The sequence below is a fragment of the Tinamus guttatus genome, unplaced genomic scaffold (genome assembly GCF_059628265.1).
Source record: "Tinamus guttatus ecotype Peru unplaced genomic scaffold, ASM5962826v1 Tinamus_guttatus_pri_ptg000297l, whole genome shotgun sequence".
In the NCBI taxonomy this organism is placed as follows: domain Eukaryota; kingdom Metazoa; phylum Chordata; class Aves; order Tinamiformes; family Tinamidae; genus Tinamus; species Tinamus guttatus.
Genome location: NW_028288831.1, coordinates 4,071,583 through 4,094,618, shown reverse-complemented (window position 1 = coordinate 4,094,618; position 23,036 = coordinate 4,071,583). Strand labels below are relative to the sequence as shown.

Sequence of the window (23,036 nt, the reverse complement as noted above, 5' to 3'; positions counted from 1 at the left end):
TTCATCCCCCTCTTCCCAGAGTGGAGCAGAAGAGCAGCGAGGTCACAGTGTTACCAGTCAAACTCAGGTCCCACTTCCCTGTTGAGTGCAGCCTGTGGCCCGAAGGATCCTTCCAGCCTCATGGAGGCTTGGGGGTTGGAGAGATAACACATTAACCATGTCCCACTGTCCTCATACAGTTGGTTACTCTCTATGTGGAACTGGGCCACCATGCGCATCGCTCCAGGGGCAAGCCCTGTTCCTGCATGTAGAGTTGGCTGAGGCTCAAGCCCCACACGGGTGTTTAGCCAGGATGAAACCTGAGCACCAGCTTTGGGGACTGGCTAGAAGAGAAGAGATTGCTGCCTGCAAGAAGCTCGCGGCAGCGTGCCATGCATGCAGCCACACCTGCGGACATGGAGCGTGCCTGCCTGCAGGAGAAAAGCCCCACTCGAGCACGTCCTGCCATCAGACACCCTGTGGACCTCCTTGGTATGCCCAGGGTATCCCAGGACTCAAAAGCCAGGTCTGCTCTTAGGGTATTGCCAAGGAAGGCCAGGGATTTGCTGCTGGTTGTCCCAAGGAGGTACCGTGACTGCTCTGCAGCTCTGGGACGCACCACCTTTCCCCCAGGAATGAGCAGGGCATTGGCTGTCAGGACCTAGGTATGCCGCTTCAGTCCCATGGGCTGTGTTGGCAGGCCCAGACTTCTTTGTTTTTCTGTTTGGCAGTGTATTTTCCACTGAATTTAAAAATAAAATGGGGTTGGTAAAAGCACCAGCTAATTTTATACCCGGCCTTATTTTCCCAGGCTCCTGCAGGGTGAGGTGGCTCGTCACAGCCTCGTAGCCAGAAGGATCCATCCCAGCTCTTCATGCACATGCACGCTCACCAGACCAGGATGGGAAGGGTGACATGACACGTCCAACATGGCAGTGAGTGAGTGGGGCCAAGGGCAGGAGGACGATTGCAAAACCCTGGCAGTTTATTGCACTTTCCTCTTCACATTGCCAGGCAAGAGAGCGGTGGAGGTGCGGGCGCATGGTGTGTGGGGCAGGGGGAGAGCCTGGCACAGGGTAAGGGTGGTCCTGGGTGCAGCACTGGGAAGACACTTGGCCAAGCGTAGGCCTGGGTGCACCCTCATGGTTGTGCTACATCTCCAGGGCAGGAGAGCTTCACCTCATCGGCACCCACATTCCCAGGGCTCCATGCAGACCATGTCAGTGAACACTGACACACCAGTGTCTGTGCCGGCATCTTCCTTGGGGGAATTTGTGAATTAATGGGATGTGCTGGAGCACCCTGCAGCTCTCCAACACCCGCTGTGGTCTAGAGGGTCGTGAACATTACCGGCCAGGCTGCAAACAGGGCTGTCTCTGTCCTGTGCAGCCCCAGCTGCTGCAGGGAGGTGGGTCCCAGCTTAGATTGCCAGGTCTGCCTGCAATGGGTCCAGCATGGGAGCACAGGTTCAGCAGGCATAGACACCCCCAACAAGTCCCATCCTACAGTCCCACATCCTGGAGCATATAACCAGGAGAGGAAATCACCCTGACCCCAGTAAACAGGGAAAAGCAACTGGGAAATTCCTAGAGGACAAGCAGTGCTGGGAAGCTAGGTCTGAGGGTAGTGTGCTGGCTAAGCTCAGACCTCCACAAGAGTGGAGAAGAGCCCATGGCCCAAGGCCAACCCTATAGCCACTCCAGCTGGGGAGATACAAGACAAATCCACTGTAGAGTCTGCTGATGGGCCACAGCTGGCCAAGCTCTAGCAGGTGGCATTAACCTGCTGAGGTCATTTCCATCCACACCAGATCCCTTCCGGAGAGCTTCTCCCAGCCAGGCAGCCATGACCACCCAGTGGCCTTGCCCATCTTCTCAGCTCATAAGTCTTGCATCATATTTTGTGGTTTGTGGGCTCCTTGGGTTACCTAAGCCTGAATACCGTTTTAAAAAGCTACATTTCCAGCCACACTGGCTGAAGAATAAAACTGGGAGATAGCATCAATAAAGGCTTTAGATCCCAGAGGGAAATAGAAGTCTTCACCAAAATGCATTGTTTACAGAAACCGCTTTTGTTTTCTTCTTCTTCTTTTTATTATTTATGTACTTATACGTTATGCTTTTAGAAAGCCCAGGGAGATTTATGACTTCCTGAGACTTGGCAACAGTGCCGCAGCCTACTCAGCAGAGGAAAATGTTAAAAATGCCTCGGATGGAAAATCCCCTTAGGATTTTGGGCAGAGAAGCAAAAACAAGCCCGGATAATCTCAGGTGAGCAGCATGGATGGTGCCAGCTGGGGAAATCCATAAGGGAAAGAAGTTGTCACTTTGCTTGAGTCTGGCTGGCAAATGTCACGGCCTCGCCAAAATCAGTGAGTGGCAGATGTCCTCCTCGAGGCTGCAGGGAGACTGGAGTTGAACCTTTGCCTTGGCTTGATGAAGGGAGTTTCCTGGCCCACTGGGACAAGCCGGCCAGCCGGCACGGAGCAAAGGCTGCCGCCTTCTGCTGGTGCCTCTGATCAGCCTCTGGGCACACTCCGGCAGGCAATCCCATCTGCATCAGCGCAGAGACGCCTCTCCAAGCTCGGCTTACTCTCTTGCTGAACCACCAAAATTAAACACTTAGTGCTTAAATTGTTATATTGTTATAGTATTCACTTAATGCCTAAAGCAGCTGGGGTATTTCCAAGCTGGCACTGTCCTTCTCTGTGTGAGCTTTTATGGAGATACCGGTAGAAGCTCAAGTGCTAACAGAGGGTTGGGCAGATTTTAAGACCTAATGTAGCTTTTGGAAGCATCCCCCAAAAGTCAGTGTCTCTCACAGGGAAGAGCTCCTTCCAGGAGTGCTGGAACAGGACCCTTCCCCTGCATGTCACTGAACGGCCCCTTCATTTGAAGCTGCCTGAAAGGCAGCAGAAAAATAAATAAATAAAAAGGAAGGTGCATTGAAAAAAAAAAAAAAAGCCAGACACAAATGCGAAAGAATACAAAGCATTTTCATGTGGGGCTAAACAAAAGCTCAGGGACCAAGGCGATGTCTTTGGTTTCTTAAGCCAATCAGAAAACAAACAAAATCCCTTTTCCAGTTTGACCAGAATGGAGTTGTTATTCTCAAAGAGAAATGACTTGGCTTGACTGGCATCAATAAAAGCCCATGGAGGCCAAGCCGTGGTAAAACGAGGGCGCTCCGCCAAGAGGCACCACTCGCTGTCTGCTGGATCATGTAGCTCCCCCCGATTCATGTGACACCAAGGACCAGGGACACCAGTGCTGGAGTGTCCCCAGGCTTTCTCCCTGCTGGTGACAATGACTCAGTTGGTGGCAGATTTTTAGTCCCTGCGAGGGTTAAACTGCTCTTACGGGGGCATCTGCCTGAATTACTTCACATGGTGGCCACCAATTGCTGGTGGCTTGCGTTTGGGTGTCCCTTGGGTCCCGTTTGCCGCCCAGGGGTGCTGGGGAGAGGCAGGGCCCCACACACTGGCTGCGCCCTGCACTGCCGAGGCAGCTGCAGAGTGTCCCTTGGGGGTCCCTGTTGCGCCCGGCATGTCCCCTTCATTACATGGCCCGGCCTTCTCACCCCTGCAGCCACCCACATGGCCCCAGCTCGCCATGCCCCATGCTAACGTGCTCAAGATGGGTGCAACTCATGACACCAATGAAATAACTGTGCGGTGGAGCGGTGCAGGGGGCCAGAGCACCCAGTCCCTCATCACAGATTTGATGCAGAAGGATGTCCCCTGTGTCCCCCGGCCACATGGCTTGGCGCTGGTGCGGGACCTGCTGCAGCGGCAGCAGCAAGTGGCAGCCGAGCATCTTCCAGCAGTGCAGTGGGAGCCGGAGTGGGAGCTGGATCCAGCCCCATGGCCTCGCTGCGGGTTTCGCAATGCAGATGGGCAAATGAAGCCTTCAGAGGGGGCCAAGCACTCATTTCTGGGTGGAGAGAGTCACCTCACGTGATTGGCACACATGCAGGCAAGAAAGACAGGACAATGCACGGCCCCTCCGCACAAGATCCATCTCTGCCAGCATCCGGGCCCTGCAGCTCTGTCTGGGAGAAGGCTTTGACATTTACCCAGTGTGCAAGGAGCACAGGAGACTCTGTCAAGGATGCCACACTTCCATCCCCTGCCTCAAAACACAGGGCTGTGGAAACCCGCCAAGAAAACATCCTGGTGCTTCCGAAGCTCTTGGGTGCCACAAGCAAGGCCTGGTCCAGGGCATCCCACCGGCAGCCTGGCCAAGGTGGGCTTCCCCAGGTCAGTGAGAGAGCACTGGGTCAGTAACTAAATGAAGGAAAATCATTCGTTTTTTCAGATTATCTCAAGGTGAAGCAGCCTAGCCATGTCTGCACACCCAGCCCTCTTTTACAGCCTGGGAAACCGAGGCAGAGCCATCAAGGGGTGTCGTCACGCAGGTGGATTTTGATCTCTGTCTGGGAGGTGGCTGCAGCCTCTCCTTGGGGCAGGCTCACTTGCTGCTAATGCACCCGTATCCTGACCGTTGATACTTGCCCATGCTCACAAGCCCAGCACTGCTCCATGCACCGAGGCAGCCCCTCTCCTAGGAAGGGCCACCAGAGCCAGCAGAGCAGGAGGGAGGCACCTCCACATGCCACCTCTGCCAGCACCAGTCAGCATGGCCAGCATGCGGGATTCGTCTGGTTGCTCTGTGTCCTGCTCATCGTGCTGGTAGGAGAGCTGGTCTGGGCACCCAAGGGTCTCAGTGCTGCTCCTGCAGAATGGCATCCAAGCTGCAGCACCAGCAGTTCTTGTGAGGTGACCCTTTGGGTATGGTGAGACCAGAGGGCTGCAGGCGACCCCAGGGCCCTGCCATGCTTCCTGGGGAGCCCTATCCCTGCTCCATATGCACCTTCCAAAGGAGCAGTCAGGCCTACTCTGATTCTTGACAGCTGCTCTTCACAAAGGGAGAAAAACGATATGGACATCTGCCAAGTGCAGCTGCATCTTTATGTAATAGGGAGAATAAAGTCACAGTCCCCACGGCATGCAACTGCGGAGCCAACCAGGAATTTCAGGGACCCCACCCTCTCTTCTTCCCATCACTCCAGGTTTCTCCAGGGAGGGAGCATCTGGCTTCAATAAACTGTCCCCTGGAAAAGGCTAAGCTGCAAGGCAGGGGGGAGCACGTGGGTCAGACCAGGCTTTGCAGGCCTAGCAGGATCCATCAGACCCACTGGGAGCTGGAGGGGTTTGGAGCCAAGACCAGGACAGTTGTCACTGGTGCTTGATGCCACAATGGGGGCAGCTGGCATGGCTGCGGCAAGGCCCATGGGCTGACTGATGTGGGAACGAACCGGGATGGGGAGTATGGAATGGGGATATGGGATGGGGATATGAAGCCCTCCCATGTGGGCAGTCAGCAATGAGAGTAATGGGCAGCTATCGCACCTATGCCTGGCCAGCGATACAGGCAGGGCTGGAGCGTGCAGCCACAGCAAGGCACAGAGATGAGGAGGAAACACCTTATAACGAGAACGAGGAGTGAGAAGTGGCCACAGGCCAGGTTGCAGGTCTGTCCAGCTAGACAAACACAAGTCACTGAGAAGCTCTTGAGCTACTCGAAGAGGGAGCAAGCAGAGTGCAGGCAGCAGCAGACGGGCACTCACTGCCCAGCCCAGCGATGCCCCGGCCCAGCTCTGGGGATGTGGATCAGTGCAGGGCACAAACTCACTGCCCTGGGAACCGGGGGCTTCTCCAGAGCTCCATATCCTCAGCTCTTCTCCAAGTGATACACTCTAGCTGGGGTTTGGATGGGAGTAGGACAAGAGGTCCAGCGCGCGGGCAGTGCAACAGCTCTGGCATGGATGTCGCCAGGCTGCTGCAAACTACCCAGGGCGGCAGGGATGGTCTTTGGGCAAAGAACAGCTGTTTGTCAGGACAGAAAAACAAAAGCACAAAATGTACAGGCTGGGGGCCTGCAAAGGGCCCCTGGCTGCTGGCATTTCAAATAATTGCTCTGCTGAGAGCATGGCCCATCTCTGAGGGCGCTGAGCTGGGCACTCAGCCCAGCCTTGGAGGGCATGAGAAGGGCATGGGAGCAGGCAGAAGAAGAGACTACAAATAGACCTGAGTGACTGGATGCTTCCCAAACCGCATCGCTGAGAGAGTAAGAGGATGAGAGAGCCCAGATCCCCAGTGTGCAGCTCAGGAGCCAGACGCAATGCCTTCAGCTCCGGCCACAGCCCAAGCGCTCCCTTCAGCAGCGCCCCTCTCCCCATGATGCTATCCAAGGCTTCAGCGCAGGGATGAAGCAGTCTCACCCCAGGGCAGGCAGCACCGTGACGCTAGGACTTGTGACGCATACACTGAGACTTGAGTGTTGACTACCTGCTATTGCACCTTGATCTTCCCAGCCTACAGCATGAACGGGCTGAATTCAGGTGGTTCAGGAGCTGCCATAGATAGAGGTAGCTGAGACCTGCTCTGGGTGATTCAGAGGCTACATTGGAGAATACGCAGTGATTTTCAGATGAGATCAGAACCCCTGGACGTGCTTGCAATAGGTTCTGTACAAACCCAGTGAGATTATAAAGGGAATAGCGTCTAAACAGAAGGGAAGATGTTCACACCAGCTATGAATTGCTTATAGACCTTGAAATAAAACCCAGGTCTCATGGCTCCTAGCACAGTAACTGTATTGCTAAAGCGAAAAGAAACCTCTGAAAACCTCAAATGGTAGTGAAGAGGACCTGGTCCCCAGCAGGCCGGCGAGCATTAGGCATGGACCAAGCTCCTCAGGGGAGCCAGAAGCAATGTGAGCAGCATGTGCTGCTGCACAGTCAGAGCCGGCAAAGCCTTGAACTGCAGCTCCCAGCTCCACGTCCCTGCAGGACAAGCCCAATCCGCGGCAAGGAGAGCCGCATCCTCAGGAGGACAAGGAGCACTCGGAGCGCTCAGGCAGCAGCAGCCTCGCAGGGCAGCGGGCCCCACGCCAGCACCGCCCTGGGCTGCGGACAGGCCACAGCACAAGGGCAGAGCAGCTCATGGCTCTGTACACAGAGGGGCATTGAGGAGGGACAACGAACCTCTCTTTCCTTTAGAGAGACCTCACAAGCTTCACATCAAAGGAGAAGCCTGAAACAGGGTAACTGCAGGCCATTAACAGCCCCCTTTTCTCCCTGTCTGGGACTTGAAAGCAACCGCTGCAAATATCCCTCTCCTAAGCCCTGGAGGCTTGGCACGGGCACCCCTGCGCCTTCCATACCGAGCGGAGGGAAGTTGCAATGGGAGGAAGTTCGGGCAGCTGTAGAGATCCTCGGAGCACTGGCATGTGTTCCCCCGGAGCACTGGGACGTGTTCCCCCCAGCCAGCACAGCGCTCTGCCCGGGTGCTGAGCACTAACACAGCAGCACACAGGGCCTGGGCAGCACGTCAGTCTCCACAGTGTGCAAGGAGGCCTGAGACCCGCCAGAAGCATTCTTGGCCCTAAGGGACAAAAGAGCCACCTCCCGCCTTGCTTTGCCCAGCGTGGGTGCCTGGTGCTCCCTGCCAGACACGTGTCCCCTCAGGTACTACAGAGCTGCCACCTAGCACCACCACCACGGGCTGCCCACGGCCACAAGCACCACCTCCAGTGTGGTTTGCTTGAAAAGAAATGATGCTAAGAGCATCAAAACCTGGGAACTATCCCAGCACCACCTGAGAAGCATGAACCAACCCCTGGAACATTTTCTGGAAGAATGGCCAGATGTAGCTACTAGATGAAAAATGAGGCAGGTACAAACATTGGAAAGAGGGTACAGGGGGCTTCACAATCCCATCTGCCAGCAGGAAGGACATAGAGGGAAATCCCCAGCTCCAAGCTGGAAGCAGAGGTCTCGGGGGACTCCCAAGAGGAAGGGAAAGGACATGGGAATGCAGCCTACAACAGGGGCCCACTGGGTTCTTTACATGTAGGCTGAGACTGGACAACCTCAGCTCTCTTCTCCCATTCCTCGGGATAGGACCATCAGAGACAGACAAATACATTAAATAATTCATCCCACTTTATTATCCTTAAGGAAAGGTTATGAGGAGGGTCACTTTTATTAAGCCTCAGGCAAAACAGGCACTGGACTTCCATCACGAACGACAGGGAGGAAACTGAAGCCCAGGGGATAAATAACATCCTATTCCCACAGCCATAGGGGACACAATTTATCGTGGCCTGGCCTTTCCTCTGTCTCCCTCACGCTTTGTTGATGCCCATTCTGGCAGAAATAGCAGCCACCAGGGAAGCCCAAGGCCTGCACACCTTGCAGTCAGCAGCAGGTCAAGACCAACTCAGAGAGGAGCTGGATGAGCCAGGTGGACTGTACAGGCAACAGCATCTTCCCCAAAGTGGGAAAGGAACTGATCTGCACAGCGCCCAGGCTGTCAGAGTTGAGTGTTGGAGCAGAGCAGGTTCAGTAGCCTCTGCCCAGATCAGTGCATTGTGCTAGGAGAGTCAGAGCATGGAAAACCCTGCAGAGAAAAAAATATCCTGAAGCAGGCCAGGATACAAAGGACCAGGCCTGTGCTACATTGGGATGCACAAGGACTTCCTATGCAAGTACCATAAATATAAACTACCAAGACAAAGTGGAAGACACCATTCAGTCCCAGCTCCAGCCCCTGAGCTGGGTGGAACGGAGGAATTAAGATGCACCAGTACAACAAGGATACATGTTTAAACTACCCCCATCACCCCTATGGACCTGAAGAAGAATGCAGCTCACACCTAGGATGTCACCAGGGGACCCTGGGTACAACACCAGGATGGGCAAATCTGCCCTTTCTTCATTTGGAGATGTGCAAAGGAAAGAGCCCACCAGCCTCCTCTCCATCACCCATGTTCAGTTAGATAAGAACCCTACTTCTAAAGCCCCGCTGTGAAATCAGGTTTCTGTCAGTAGTCCTCTTGCTGTAGGACATTATCTCTCCTTTTAAAGTAATCACAAAAACATAATCCTAGCAGTCATAAGGAAACATTTGCCAGGTCAAACAAAATTGATTCATAAGTGTCTGCTTAAACCCGCAAACAGCTTGAAACAGTAACTTAGAGATACATGTGATCTCATTTGGGTCTATGGCTCATTAACTACAGGAGCCTCCAGATGTGTAAACAAATTCATCAACACTCCTCCAAAATGAAGGGAGTGATTATCCTAAGAGGAGCAGCAGCTCCAGTATTGCTCTAATCCAGTTTGGCTGCAGTGGCAGGCAAAATTCAGGCAGCAGAGAGAGGCCACACTTGCCTCATTACCAATTTTCAATATCATCCTCTTGTCAGAAGCAAGGGACAAGCTGTCCTTCAGAGGCCAGGCTTGCTTGGAGACGCCAAGTGGAGTGTTAAGGACATCATGTTTTTCAGAGAGCAGCCAGAATTCAGCCTAAATCAGGCCAAGGGTATAGCAGGCCCCATCCCAACCCCACACAGACAGTGCAGGTAGCACCCAGCACAGAGGACACAGGGTAGGAGGTACAGTCTCTGCAGTCAGTTTTAAAGGCAGAAAAGGAGCAGCTTGCAACTGGTGCAGCTGACCAAGCCCAGCAGCACAGCAAAGAGGGGAGATTCCCCAGGCCTGCCCAAGCAGGATCAGGAAAGTGCTTTCCTCTGGTTTCCTCATGTAGACGTACCATGGTCAGTTCTGGACCTCCACAGGCCCTGAGATACACCACCAGGAGCAACGGATGTAGTGCGATTCAGGCAAGAGTCCTAGCTCCACAAAAGCCCAGGGAAGAGCTCAAGTGTGGGGCCAGCAGGAGCTCCAGGAGGCGGACACTAGATGAAGGTGGAGTCCAGCTGGCTTGTTTCATGGTTATTGAGAGCCCGAGCCTCAAAGAGCTGCTTGATCAGGGCGGATTTCTCCTGCTCCAGCTGGGTGATGCGTTCACTCTTGTCAGTCACTTCCTGCACCGGATAGAGAAGGAAAACGCCTGCTCAGAGCTGTCTTCCTCCTGGGACATCCAGTGAGCAGTGCAAGTTCTCACTGTCAGGCCCAGCTGCTGCTCTCGCCACCCCCGATACACATGTCCACCCCCACACTCCGAAAGAGCTGCCTGCAAGCCGCAGGTGCACGGTTCTGCTGCAGGTGTGATGCCTTGGGGCTGGCAGAGCTGTGAGGGGCATGCGGGACCATTCCTGACAGTCCTGAAGAACAGACCTGGCCCATGCAGCCTGCGCCTCCTGAGCTGGAGCATCTGCACCCTCTTGTGGCTGAATTTGCCACAAAGTCTTTTTCCTACAGCAAAGATGAGCTCTTCAGGTCCACAGTGACCCCACCCAGCTGGATGCAAGACATCCTCTCCGAACACCACTCACCTTGGTGAGAAGCCGGTTTTGCTCCTTCAGCATACTGATGGCTTGCTGGGACCCTGCTGACGCTGGGGACACCACAGGGCCTGCAGGGCCTGGCCTGGGCAGAGCTGAGGAAGAGTTTGCTGGCTGAAATGAGGATAAAGCGAAAAGGTAAGACGTGAAATCTTCTTCCCGGAGACCCTCCCCAGCCTGTCTCCAAAGCCAGAAGAGATTAACTGCAATAGTTTTTAAAGGAGGCTGGGAGCTGGTGGGCCAGGCATTGAGAAGTCCAGCACAAGAGTAAGACCTGCTAGTGCAATTAGCACAGATCATTGCAGGAGGAGACAGAGACAAGAAGCATTCCTGTCAACATGCCCTACCCTACACCTGCCAGGAGCTCTTGTAGCCTGGCATTCAAGATGTGCAGCTCCAGGAAGACTGGCTCAGTACCTCAGCAGGATGTTTTCCCTATTCCCACAGCAACGTCAACTCCTTTTGGCCCCACAAATGTCTTGAGCATCCTCTAGCCCAGTCTGGGACCAGCTGCACTGGCCTCTCGGCTGTCTGCCGCCCTTAGCGTTGCCTACAGGGCCAAATCATCTCCCCAGAGCCAGGGAGAGCTCTGGCAGCTCCAGCATCAGTCCTCCAGCAGGGTAAGGGGGGACAGGGAGGACCCCCAAGCTCACACAGACAACAGCAACCTGCTGATCTCCCTCTCACCTTGCCCACCGCAGAAAGGAGGTCACTGAGGCAGCGGTTCACCTCCTGCAGCTTAGGGAGCAGGCGCCCCAGGTGGCTCTGGCTGCCATCAGGGAGGAAGTCCTGGAGATGAGGAAGAAGAGGGTGGGAGCTGTTATGGGGAATCAGGCTGCCCTGCAGAGGACTCAATGTCTTATTGTCTTCCAGTCCCCTCTGCAGATTTCTGTCAGAGCTTGGGTCTCAATCTGCCACCGACACGCCAGTTAGCCCAGTATACTCAGCAGAGCCAAGCTCATGCAGACAACGGGACATGCCCTTTATTTATTCAGTGAGATGAGGACAGAGATCCTGGTTCAGATCTGGAGTTACGGCACAATCAACACACAGACCAAAGTCACTGTCCTGTCCAAAAGGCGATCTTGATCTGGTCTGTGGCCTAACGAGAGGTGAGCAGGGAATGCGTGAGCCCAGGCAGTCAGGCCAAGGGCACATATATATCCACACATGTATAGTTACAAGTAGGTCCAAGGGGAGAGTATCAAGGCTGGCAAGTGAGCAGGAAGATTTGGGCACAAGAGGTCCTGGATGGACTCTATCTCCAGGAGCTAGGGTGAGCAGAGTCAGACCAACATTGAGCACACTAAGTCCCAGCTGAGTTCTCCCAACCCATGAGGCAGCCCAGACCCTCCAAGAAGATGAGCACCCACAGAACAAACTCCAGACTCACAGTGCTGGTTTTGTTTTTCCCCACAAGTCTCTGTCGTTCCTGCATAAACTGGATGTGCTGGTGATACCACTCCCGAGCACGTTCTACCATCTCCAGACCCTGGAGCAGAAAATCTTTCTCCTGTTCCAGCTCCTTCATATGCTTCAGCTGCAAGACAGTACACAGATACATCATGTCCTCTCCTCATCCAGGTCCAAAGCAGGCAGACTGGGCCTCCCATCCTGGAAATGAAGTGCCCAGGATGACACCTGGAGGAGGTTGAAGACAAACATGAGAAACACTGGCCTACCACCCCAGTCTGAAGCCTCCAGGAGTGATCTAACTCACAGCCCAGGCAATTCTCTCCAGTCCAGCCCAAGATCTTGTCAAGCCCAAGGAGCCACTTTCTTCATGAGGCACAGAGGAACCTGGCTGCCAGCAGACATCTCAGCCTCTCTCCCCATGAAGAGTTAAGGAGGCGTATGATGATGCCCACTGCATCATCCTGGTTTGAGGGAGAGCTCTCCAGTCTGGGAGAATAAGTGCAACAGCTGAAGGACAGTGAGATCATCTCCATCCCCCGTCTGGACAGCCAGGTCTGCTGCCCACCAGCTCTCACTAGAGGAGAAGCAGGTTTCTCTTTGTCACTTATTCAAGGATGCACTAAGACTGTGGCCTGCACCCACTCTCTACATGCTCTTGAGGCTGTAGGCTTCAGTCAGCAGCTTGAATACGAATGGCGTACACAAAGCAGCCAAGTTGAACACACACATTAGACATCTGGACAATATCTGTGGCCATGTTTGTCCTTTACTTTGTCTCACTGTCTGTCATGTGTCCTTTACTTTGTCCACCAAGGTTTTTCTGAACAGAGCATAGGACACCTTTCCTATGAGTACATAGAATCATAGAATCGTTATGGTTGGAAAAGACCTTTAAGATCATTGAGTCCAACCATAAACCCTTCAACACCATAGCCGCTAAACCATGTCCCTAGGCACCTTATCTACACGTTTCTTCAACACTGCCAGGGATGGTGATTATACCACTTCCCTGGACAGCCTGTTCCAGTGCTTGACGACTCTTTCCATGTAGAACCTTTTAATAATGCCTAACCTGTCCCTTCCCTGGTGCAACTTAAGGCCATTTCCTCTTGTCGTGTTTTCGGTAGTTATTTTAGAGAAGAGATCGACCCCTGCCTCACTACAACCTCCTTTCAGGTAGTTGTTGAACTACCTGGTGTAGAACACCTGCTGAGTGTTTCAGGTTCAAGCACCAGAGTAATCTGGAGGTGGACATGGAGGGGTATCCTTGGCATATCTGGAGGGCAACTGTAAGAACCAGAGCTCTAACCCCTAAGTCAGCTCTCTGGGACATGCACAGCATAACCCTGCATCTGGAGTCAGGTTGTGACTCAGCCAAAGAGATGGCTGCAGCATGGGCTGCTCGGCCCCTCCATCAGCGAGAGGCACTGCACTGACAGCAGGAGCAGGAGGTCTCCCTGCTCTGTTGTCATCCTTTTCTCTTGAGGCCCCTAGACGTTGCACTGCTAACAGGAAATCATCAAGGCAACTTAAGAAAAGGAGAAAACATTCCTGGAGAACAAAGAGTCACCACAGTACAGCGACTTTTTGATCAACCCTCAAACAAGGAGCACAGAGCTCACAGTCTCCTTCCCCTCAGCTCTATCAGTCCATTCCCCTGACTTACGCCTTTCCTGGGCTACTCCTGTGGCTACTCTGCCAGGGAGAGGTGCTAGGCCCCCACTCTGAGAGCAAGAGCATCCCCTGCATCCCCTGAAGCAAAGGACTGTCCACCCTGCTTCTGCCTGACAGACATGCTGGAGAATGAGGCCACAACGTGACCTCAACTCCGCAGCCTAGGGCAGTCTGGGCACCAGGAGAGCCAGAATCTCCACCATAAAGAGAAAACTGCTTTCTGGACACCATTAGCGTTTTCCATCATGCAAGCAGGCACGTTCAGAAGCTGCTGGGCACTGAACAACCTCTCCTGCTCATTTAGAGCATGTCTGGAAGGAAAGGATTCAGCTCAGAACGACCTGCACAGATCTCCTCCCACCTCCCTGGTGGGGACAAGCAGGACTGTTCCAGCACCTTCTCCACGCTGCCAGCACTTCTCTGTCCCTGCTTCCACCCCAAAACCTCCCAACTGTCACATGCCAGTTACTCCTTACCCCAGAACTGCTCATGCCTCCTACTGCTTCTGGAAGTATTGCGTGCAATACAGCAGTCTCCCACACGCACACTTGGATGGAAGGTGGACAGAAGGTGACATACCCACAGGAAGAACTGCAGAGCCTTGGTGCTACGCAGGCTATTGCTGAGGGGCATGAAGATGATGCTGTATGATGCAAGGACCCTCATCCAGCTCTGGCTGCAGCCTGTGACCGCCTGTCCTGCCCTGGTCCCTCCAGGCTTACCAGTGCACACGGTGGCTGGAGGAAGAGGCAGCATCACACAGAGCGGTGGGACATCACCAGCTCTGCTGGGTGAGGGGACAGACGGCATCTTGCTAAGGGTTGAGGACGGGATCCAGCTGGTGGCAAGGGCGGCTTCTGGGGTGTTAGGAGGAAGATGGAGGTGGAACAGGCACAGTGGGTGTTGGCTGGGGCTGCCTGGGGTGGAAGGGGAGGGGATAGTGCCATATCGGAGCCTGCCTGCAAATGAAAGAAGAGCTCAGCCTCTCACAGAAAGTCTCAGCCCAGCTGCCCTGAGGCTGTGCGGAAATTGGGCCGATCGATCAATGGACTTGGAAAAAAATGAGCCAGGCAGACACCAGCTGTCATGGTGCGAAGGGTCTGGGCACCGCAGCACAGCCCCACAACTTCGCTCTGCTCATCAGGGGCTGCACATGTCCCTAGCACATGCACATAGGGTGCAGAACGGACATCAGTGCCTGCCAACACCCCTTGAGTTTAAGGCAAACTAGCCTAATGCCATCTGCATGCCTTGCCTTTTCAGCACCTATCATCTTCCAGCATCATGGGAAAGGAAGAGTAAGAGATTACAACACTACTCTGCACAAGGGTTCAATCCTGGCTGGATTCAAACCTTTTCTAACTGTCTCTGGATGCTCTGAAGTGGGATTAATACCCAAATGCTTCTCTAGAGCTGCCTTGGTGCTGAGGGGAGCAGGGTGCTTCCTAGCTGCAGGACAGGCACAGACACCCCTTCTTAGAGAGGAGAAACACATGACAGACAGTGAGACAAATATAATTGTGGGACAGGGGAAAATTCCCTCCTCCCATCTCTCTCACTATAACTACATAGGCAATGGTAACAGCTACCCAAAACTACAGCACTTGTTGCAGTGCTGGGAAGAGAACCCAGACCCCTGCAAGGCAGACCTGGCTGCCAGCCCTACCTGTGCAGGACCAGCTGGCACTCTGAACTCATGACTGCGATGCCGCCTGTGCTGGCTCCAGGTGGGAGCTGTGTACACATTGAGGAGCCTGGCTAAGAAAGAGAGGAACCCTCCTCTCTCCAGAGCAGTGGCACCCACTCACCAAAGCCTTGAGGACCAGAGGGACATCATTCCCCCTCCCTAGACCAGCACCTCTCAGAGAGACCCTCTGAGCCTGAGGGAGGGCCCCAGCCCGCCCAGTCAACCTGGTCCTATGTGTGCAAAAACCAGGTTGGGGAGGGCAGGGAGCGAGAGCGCGAGAGCCCGTTATGTCACTCAGGGCCAACACAAAGTCGCAATCAATGCTGCACAGAGACGGCCCATGCGGCCTGTCAGCTTCGCTCACATCAGGCAGCAGGGTGACACCAGTGTGTGAGAAGTGGAAGTGCTGATGGGCGAGTCACAGCTTCCCAAATGGCTCAAACAAACGGTGCTCACACCGCAAGACAAAGCAAGGAAGGTCAAGAGACTGTCACGTATAGGCAGGGTTCTGGCTCACTTCCCAGGAAAATTTAGCTCAAGTCTATGGGCAACATGTCCAGGCAACCTCTCCAACCCACTTCGGAGCAGGGCAGATCCCTTGTTCCAGGCAAGCCTTTCCACTCAGGAACTGTGAGAAGGAAGCAGATCCTTAGATCCCAGGCTCCTCAGTTAAATTAAAAGCACAGAAACCAGCATTACTGGAAAAAAATCTCTCAGAGCCCGCAGGGCTCCTCTACCATGTCCATGCTTTACTGGAAGAGACAGACTGTGTGATTAGCCCTGACCATTCGGGGCCCCCATACTGCCATGCCACATGCTTTGGCACAGCCACTCACCAGCCCTGAGCACGCATGACTTCTGTTGGCATGCTTGAAAGCCCCAGAGATTCATCTACAGAGACCACTGCAGGGCTGGGGCCACCATATATACAGTGAGGGGAAATGTTTGCTTTTCCTTGCCCAAGTTTGTTTGCCAATGGAGAAGGCACCTGTGCAGTAAAACACCAACTTCCCACACAGGGATCCCACTCTGCATCAGAGGGGACACATACTTTCTCCCAGTCCTGCAGACTTCAGGACAGAAGGGACTTTAGAAGCAACTTGCAGGACTCAAAAAGAAATACCAGGATGTCTGTAATATCCAAAGCCCTTGGAGTTCACACTCTGGGGTGGGCAAGGCAGAGCCATGGCCCAAACAGAGCTAGTATCAGCAAAGAAGGACCTCTGCCATTTACCTTGCCCCAGTGTCCCCTACAGGGTATGTAGGCCCTTCACTGGCCAACAACAGCGCTGTTCTTACCACGCTGAAGTCCACGCCGTTGGTGATGGTGTGTCTGCGGTGCTCTGCGCGGCCCCTCTGGTGCCTCCGAGCATCTGCAGCCGCCGAATGGCTGCCATCTCCCTGGGGCTGCCCAGCAGACTTAGCATCGGGGCCTGTAACACAGGAAAGCATGAGATACCAGTCACTTGCAATGAAAACCTCCCAGTGGCCGTCACGGTGGGGCTTTCATTAGCCATTCTGCGGGTCCGAGGTTTCAGCTCCTCTTCCAGCTGACAACTATGCCTATCAAATTCAGAAATAAATCCCCAGACCCAGTTGCCAGCTTGGCAACTCCTCTCCAGCCCAAATTCCCTGATTCCTTTCTGGAATCAGTTTACTGGCATGCTCATGTGGGGAGCATGTGAAAGGAATGCAGGGTAGGTTGAAGAGTGGATTTGACCTGGAACGGCTGAACAAAGCACTGAGTCCTTCCAGGAGCACCTGCTCAGGTCCTTGCATGGGCAGGACACACTTCAGTAACAACTTACATGGCTTTGTCAGGCTAGCAATAGATCTTGGTCACCATCATTTGCAAAGAACAAGCCGCTTCCAATGCCGTTTCACTCCCAGCACAGACAACTAGACTATCACTAACACTGCCCACCCCTGTCCTGTCCTCATGGGATCCATGGTTCCCTCCCAGGCTACATACACTCTGCCAGGAGCTCATCTCCTCCTGAATGCAGGTCAAGGACCTGCTCCTTCTCCAAACACGTGGTGAGCGTCTCACAAGGAGCTTCCTCTGGAGGAGGAAGTCACTTAGTGCAGCTCTGGAGATGGCCATGGAGATCAGTCCAACTCATTTTGGAGCAGACACACTTTCATTTCCCACCCAGAGACATGTGGTGCTGAAGGGGGAAACCAATTCCAAGAGCCCTGTGCCTGTGGCCTAAACTATACAGTGACTCAGGCTATAGGGTTTTCCAAAATGTATTAAAATCTGACAGCCTGTTCTGCAGCAGATACAAACACGTGGTGCTGGTTCAAATCCATCCATAACCTATTTTTACAGATTAATTTTATGCTGGCAAGTTTTAGGCTGAATCAGACCCCCTTGTCCACGCTGTCTGACAGTACCAAAGCAGCATCTGCAATTGCCCAAAATTCAGCACGGCTCCTAGGCTGCATGTTCTGGCTAATTCACCAGAAACACAGCCCTGCAGCCACATCCAAGTGGAATCATTGCTGTGCTTCTGGATGATCTGGCAGAGTGAGTGTCCTGCTGCCAAGAAGCAGGCGCCACGGCAGCCGGAGGTGCAGCCAGCGCTTTCTCCAGACGTGCCCAGGCAGCAGGTAGGAGGCACCTCCCTTCTTGCGCCAGTCCTCCGCTGAGGCCCCAGCAGGTCCTGTCTCGTGTTTGTCCCATCTCCCTTCAGCTGTTCACCCTTGTCTTTGCAGACAGTTTTCCTCAAGAGTTTCTTTCCTGGCTTGGCTTTCCAGCAAGACCCACAAGAGAACAGCAGAGATGCAGTCAAGTACAGGTGGTGATGCAGTTGAGGAAAGAAATCTCTGCTAGGAACATCTCCCCATCTATCAGCCATCCATATCCTTCTCCCACGCACCAGGCAGTAGTTAGTTCCCAGAGGAATCTCCCACGAGTTTAGCATCCTCTCTGGTGCTAGACTTGAAGGACTGGAAGTGCCAGGGCGGGATGCAAAGAGCCAGCAGTGTAATTCTGCCCCACCTGGAATGCCACCTCCCACTGCTGCACAAGTCTCCTAAGCAGAACAAGGTGGGCATTAAGAAAGAGGGCTATGGCGCCTGCAGGAAAGAGGCTGATGCTGCAAGCATCTCACACAATGTTGAGGGTGAGCCCAGCTCACAGGAGTGAGCTGAAAGGCCACAAGGTCAGGGAGGATTGCTCAGCACCAAGACTCTCTGTGTTGCCAAATTTGCTAACCTAGCAGGACCGGTGAAATTGCACTCATTCTCCTCACCGACCTCGAGCACAACCTCTGTGGGAAGCAGAAGAACAGTCACAAAACTGGAGGTGATAAGCAGGATCTCAAAGCAAAGCCAGCAGCACCCCTGGGAAGAGCTGCAGAATGAAGATAAAAAAAAATCACATTAAAAAGCTTTACGCTGCTGCTGCCAGGAAGCGCCAGCATTAAGTCAGCACAGGAAAAGCACAGCCCCCAGACACTGATCTGACCTGAGCCTCTGATTACAGGGTGTCCCCTGGCCGAACAGCAGAGCTCTGTGCACTTGAGTTTAAAATGTAGCTGCCAAGGGATCACCTCTTCATAGAGAAAGAGCAGAACCCACTCATGGAGATAAAAGAGATCCTGCCATGAAATACAGGCCTCTTCCTACGCAGAGCCCCTCTGCTCCCCATGGGGCACAAGCCCAGCCGAACAAGAGCCTAGGACCAGATACCTGGTGGTTGTTCTACACAGCTCCCTGCCCCTGGCAGTGGCTTAGGCAAGCGAATCCTCCACAAACCTCCGCCTTCCTTGTTCCACTGCCATCAGCTCTGCAGGTAGCTGCTAAAGCCAGGCCACCCTGGGAGCGAAAGCAAGTGCTGAGCTGGGGAGGAAGCGGCGCCCATCTCCACTGTAGTGCAGATCCCCCAGGATCACTCCCTGCCTGTTTCCCCAGCTCTCAGCAGGAACAAAAGCTCTCTCACAGGGAAGCACAGGGGACTGGACGTCTAACACGGGGGCACTTGGACACCGTGGTGATAGTACCAGCAGCAGGGAGCTGCCCCAGTGACTTCTGTACAAGTATCAGCCTCGCTGTCCTTGTGTCGGACAGCTGCTGTGAGCACCCCAGGTGCTGTTGCTGACACTCAAAGAAGAACTCGTGGCCTGTGTGATGTGTGAAAAGCTTGAAACTGACACCAAGAAGGGCCTTCTTCAGAAGCAGTGTGATATTCGAGAGCAGATGTACTGGGCCCAGTTAATTTCCATTTTCTTCATCACACAGCACCAGCCCCAGCTGTGTCCACCATAAAAGTCTTGCCATATGAATGCCCAGCTCTTCCACAACCAGTTGGAGCAACATTCACTGGTTGGATTACAAGGCAGGAAAGTATCCTGTGATGGAAGGCAACACTGAACAGTTGTGCAGTGATGAAGACTAAAACTGGTAACTCTCACTTACAACTTTCACTAAGCAGCCTTGAAATCCAGGCCGGTTGCTAGAACACTGCCCCAATATCTGGAAAGTTGGCAGCATGGGCTTAGGCGCTAAATGTGCCTGCAGATTCAGACTATCACTCTAATCTCACACCATAACGATCCTCCACTGCCAGAAAGTCGTACTCTGCAGCCGTTGTCTGGTTGGTCCTTTTTGAAGGAAAGCTTTCCATTTAATACCAATTTATCATGCATGATTTTTTTCAAGTTTTTCAGGATTTATATCCTTGATGATAGAACAACTAGTCTGCATAATAATATTCCCCTAAATGAAGTTCCAGTTATTAGTCTGGAGGCAAAAAGGAAAGCAGAGAACCTTAATGATGTTGCAAATTTCTTCTCCACCCTGCAGAAGCAAGGGTGGGAGAGAAGAGGAAGGCGAACCTGGTCAGACAGGAGTACTTTATCGAGGCAAAGGAAGACATTGTGCTCAGAGATGCTGCGATAAGAAACATCAAAATCTCTCACAGAGCTTTGTATCAGTAAGCCTCAAATCACTGAACAAGAAGCAGATAAAGAAAATACTACTTGCCTACAATGGAGAAATACATGAGTTCTGTATTTCTTCTAGTTTCTGCTTACCAGCCACAAGTGAGGATGGCCATGACATCTGGGTGAGGAAGTGTCCCCCTTGGCCAAACTGAGCTGCTGCCTGGCGCGACAGCCAAAGGATGAGATGCAGGCAGGTGGTTTCTGAAAGCAGTGTGCTCCCTTGCCTGCCTTCATCAGCCCTGCAGCCCCTCTAGTCCTGTCAAACTGAACGATCACACAGCTGACAGGAAATAAATACATAATGTCTACATTTGCATATGAACATATACACTGGTGAGGCCCCACCTCAAACACTGGGTTCAGTTTTGGGCTCCTCACTACAAAGACAGGGAGGTGCTGGAGCATGTCCAAAGAAGAGAAAAAATCTGGTGAAGGGGCTGGAGCACAGACCTTACGAGGAGCGGCTGAGGGAGCTGGGGTTATTTAGTGTGGTGAAGAGGAGGCTCGGGGTGAACTTGTCGCTCTCTACAACTACCCGAAAGGAGGTTGTAGTGAGGCAGGAGTCAGTCTCTTCTCTAAAATAACTACTGAAAACAGGACAAGAGGAAATGGCCTTAAGTTGCACCAGGGAAGGGGCAGGTTAGGCATTATGAAAAGGTTCTACATGGAAAGAGTCGTCAAGCACTGGAACAGGCTGTCCAGGCAAGTGGTATAATCACCATCCCTGGCAGTGTTGAAGAAAGGTGTAGATAAGGTGCCTAGGGACATGGTTTAGCAGCTATGGTGTTGAAGGGTTTATGGTTGGACTTGATGATCTTAAAGCTCTTTTCCAACCATAATGATTCGATGATACTATGATACTATACACATAATATTTTTTCACCCATTCAGTTCATGGAGTCAACTCGCTTCACGACTTCCCAGTCACTTAATCTAACACAGGGGAAGGGGGCTGACCTGCTGGGAACTGCGTGTGGCGGCACCAGAGTTGTTGTCACCCAGGCTGCAGCCACGGGACAAAGTTACGAGGACAGCCCGACCCACATCTCCCTCCTACAGGAGCATCAGCAGACACTGGCACCGCAGCACAGGCATCCCCTTAGTTCCTGAGGAAGGGACATGGTCAGAAGTGATTAGTGATTAGCAAAACTCTGTAGATCAAGCTGGCCCAGCTGCCTGAATGGCATTTGGAGACAGGGAAACACATCTCCCTGATGTTGCTTTCCCATTCGAGTACTTGTTGTAAAAGTGCCAGCTATTCAAACACAGAAATTTGGGCAGATTTCCCTACTTTGAGTTTTTTTTTGGCAGAAACGTCCATGAGATCACAAAACAAGCCTTTCTGACAAGGCAGAACATATCTGAGTTTGTGACTGGTGCATGCCTGCATCTGCCGCACCATTAAAGCGGCTCGCTTTCAGAGCATTTCCCCACTCTGAAGATCTGGTGACCCTCAGAGACAATAATCTCTGTTACCTACCCCAGAAGGAAGGTCACCTACAGCCTCTGCACCAGGGGACAACTACAGACATGTTAGCGTAAAGCCCTTAATTCTTCTTGTCATCACTATAAACAGACAAGCACCCACACGAGGAGAAATGTAAAGGAAAGGAGAAACCTGAGACACACCAGGATTTGCAAACAACATGCTCTCCATGCCGGTTTATCAAGGGCATCTATCAAAGCCTACAGAAGCTAAAAATAACAATAAGGAAAAAAAATCACAGATTTCCCAGAGTTTTGCATCTGGCCTGTGGGAGGAATGGACTGCTGTTTTAAATCCCAAAGAAGGAGCAGGTCTGTGCTGCTGGATAACTGGATAACCGGGCACGGATCCCAAGCAGCCGTGCCCGCTCAGCTCTCTAGCCGCAGCGCTGCTAAAACCTTGCAGCCCCGAACGCCCGAGGAAACGTGTGCCCGAAGCCAGACGGGTTCCCCTCTCCGTGGCCTGCAACAGCCCTAGCCCAGATGCTCCTGGTTTAGCAGACGGGGGAAATAGAAACGGAGGGGCCCTCCGGGAAGCCCTTCCCGGCAGCAAGGGCTGCGCAGGGCCCGCAGGGCAGTCTGGACCAGGGGCTGCTGCCGGGGGAGGCCGCAAGGTGCCGCGGGACGGGCCCCGTGTCCCCCCGCGCCGCCGCTCACCTCGGCCGCGGGGCTGGCCCGGCTCGGGCTCGCGGTGCCCGCCGCTCTGTCCCCGCCGCTCCTCGGCGCCCTGCGGGCTCGGCAGCTTCTCCAGGCTCCGCGAGCCGCTCACGCCGCCGCCGCGGCCCTTGTCCGCCGGGATCCGCGGCTCCCCGCGCGCGCGCCCCGCGTGCCGCCCCTTGCCCGCGGGGCCGCCGTCGGCGCTGAGCAGCGCGGCGCGGAGCCCCAGCACGAAGCGCTCGAAGGTGAGGTAGCCGCTGGCCGGGGCCGCCTGCCGCAGCCCCTCCAGCACCCCGGCCGGCAGCTCGCGGGCCTCGGCTCCCTGCCAGCGGGACTCGATCTCCCGGAGGTGCACGTAGCCCCGCCGCCGGTCGTCGAGGATGTCGAAAAGCGTGCGCAGGCTCTGCAGGAAGGCCTTGGGCAGCCCCTCGGTGCCGGCGGGCGGCTCGGCGGGGGGCGCCCGGGCGCCGCGCTCCGGGGCCATCGCTATCGGTGCCGGTGCCGGTGCCACCCGCCCTCGCCGCCGCCGCGGCCCCGAGCGCGTCTCGCCGCCCCGCCGCGGGGGCGGGCGCCGCCGCCCGGCCTCCCGCCTCCCCATTGGCTGGCCGCCGGCCGCCCCGCGCGCCCATTGGCTGCGGGGCCGGCCCTCCGGTTTGATTTTTCGCGCGGCGCGCGGCGGCCCCCGGCGGTCCCCGTGTCGCCGCCGCCGCGGGGGCCGGTTGCGGCCGTTCCCGGGAGCGGGTCCCCCCGCCGCCCCGCCACGAGGGTTCGCCGAGACCCGCCTCAGTGCGAGCGAGGAGGCGGCGGCGCCCAGGCCCCTCACAATGGCGGCTGCCGCCGTCGGCCTGGCCGCGCCCTCAGCAGCGGCGGCGCCGT

At 54.3% G+C, this 23,036-nt stretch overlaps 1 protein-coding gene across 2 annotated transcripts; it reads right to left on the bottom strand.

Annotated features, from left to right (window-relative positions):
- Positions 1–9,631: 9,631 nt before the first annotated feature.
- Positions 9,632–22,789, bottom strand: SAPCD2 (suppressor APC domain containing 2). 2 transcript variants are annotated; one of them, XM_088528047.1, is made up of 8 exons: positions 22,777–22,789; positions 22,683–22,743; positions 22,161–22,648; positions 16,369–16,502; positions 11,686–11,832; positions 10,980–11,081; positions 10,284–10,406; positions 9,632–9,872 (listed from the first exon to the last, which is right to left on the bottom strand). In XM_088528047.1, the coding sequence occupies exons 1-8, from the start codon at positions 22,787–22,789 to the stop codon at positions 9,744–9,746; spliced, it is 1,197 nt and encodes a 398-aa protein (XP_088384173.1). In that variant the 3' UTR covers positions 9,632–9,743. The 2 variants fall into 2 exon arrangements, with proteins under 2 accessions (XP_088384173.1, XP_088384174.1); XM_088528048.1 differs by lacking the exons at positions 22,683–22,743; positions 22,777–22,789 and having other exon boundaries at positions 22,161–22,287; positions 22,348–22,644.
- Between the last annotated feature and the right edge of the window lie 247 nt (positions 22,790–23,036).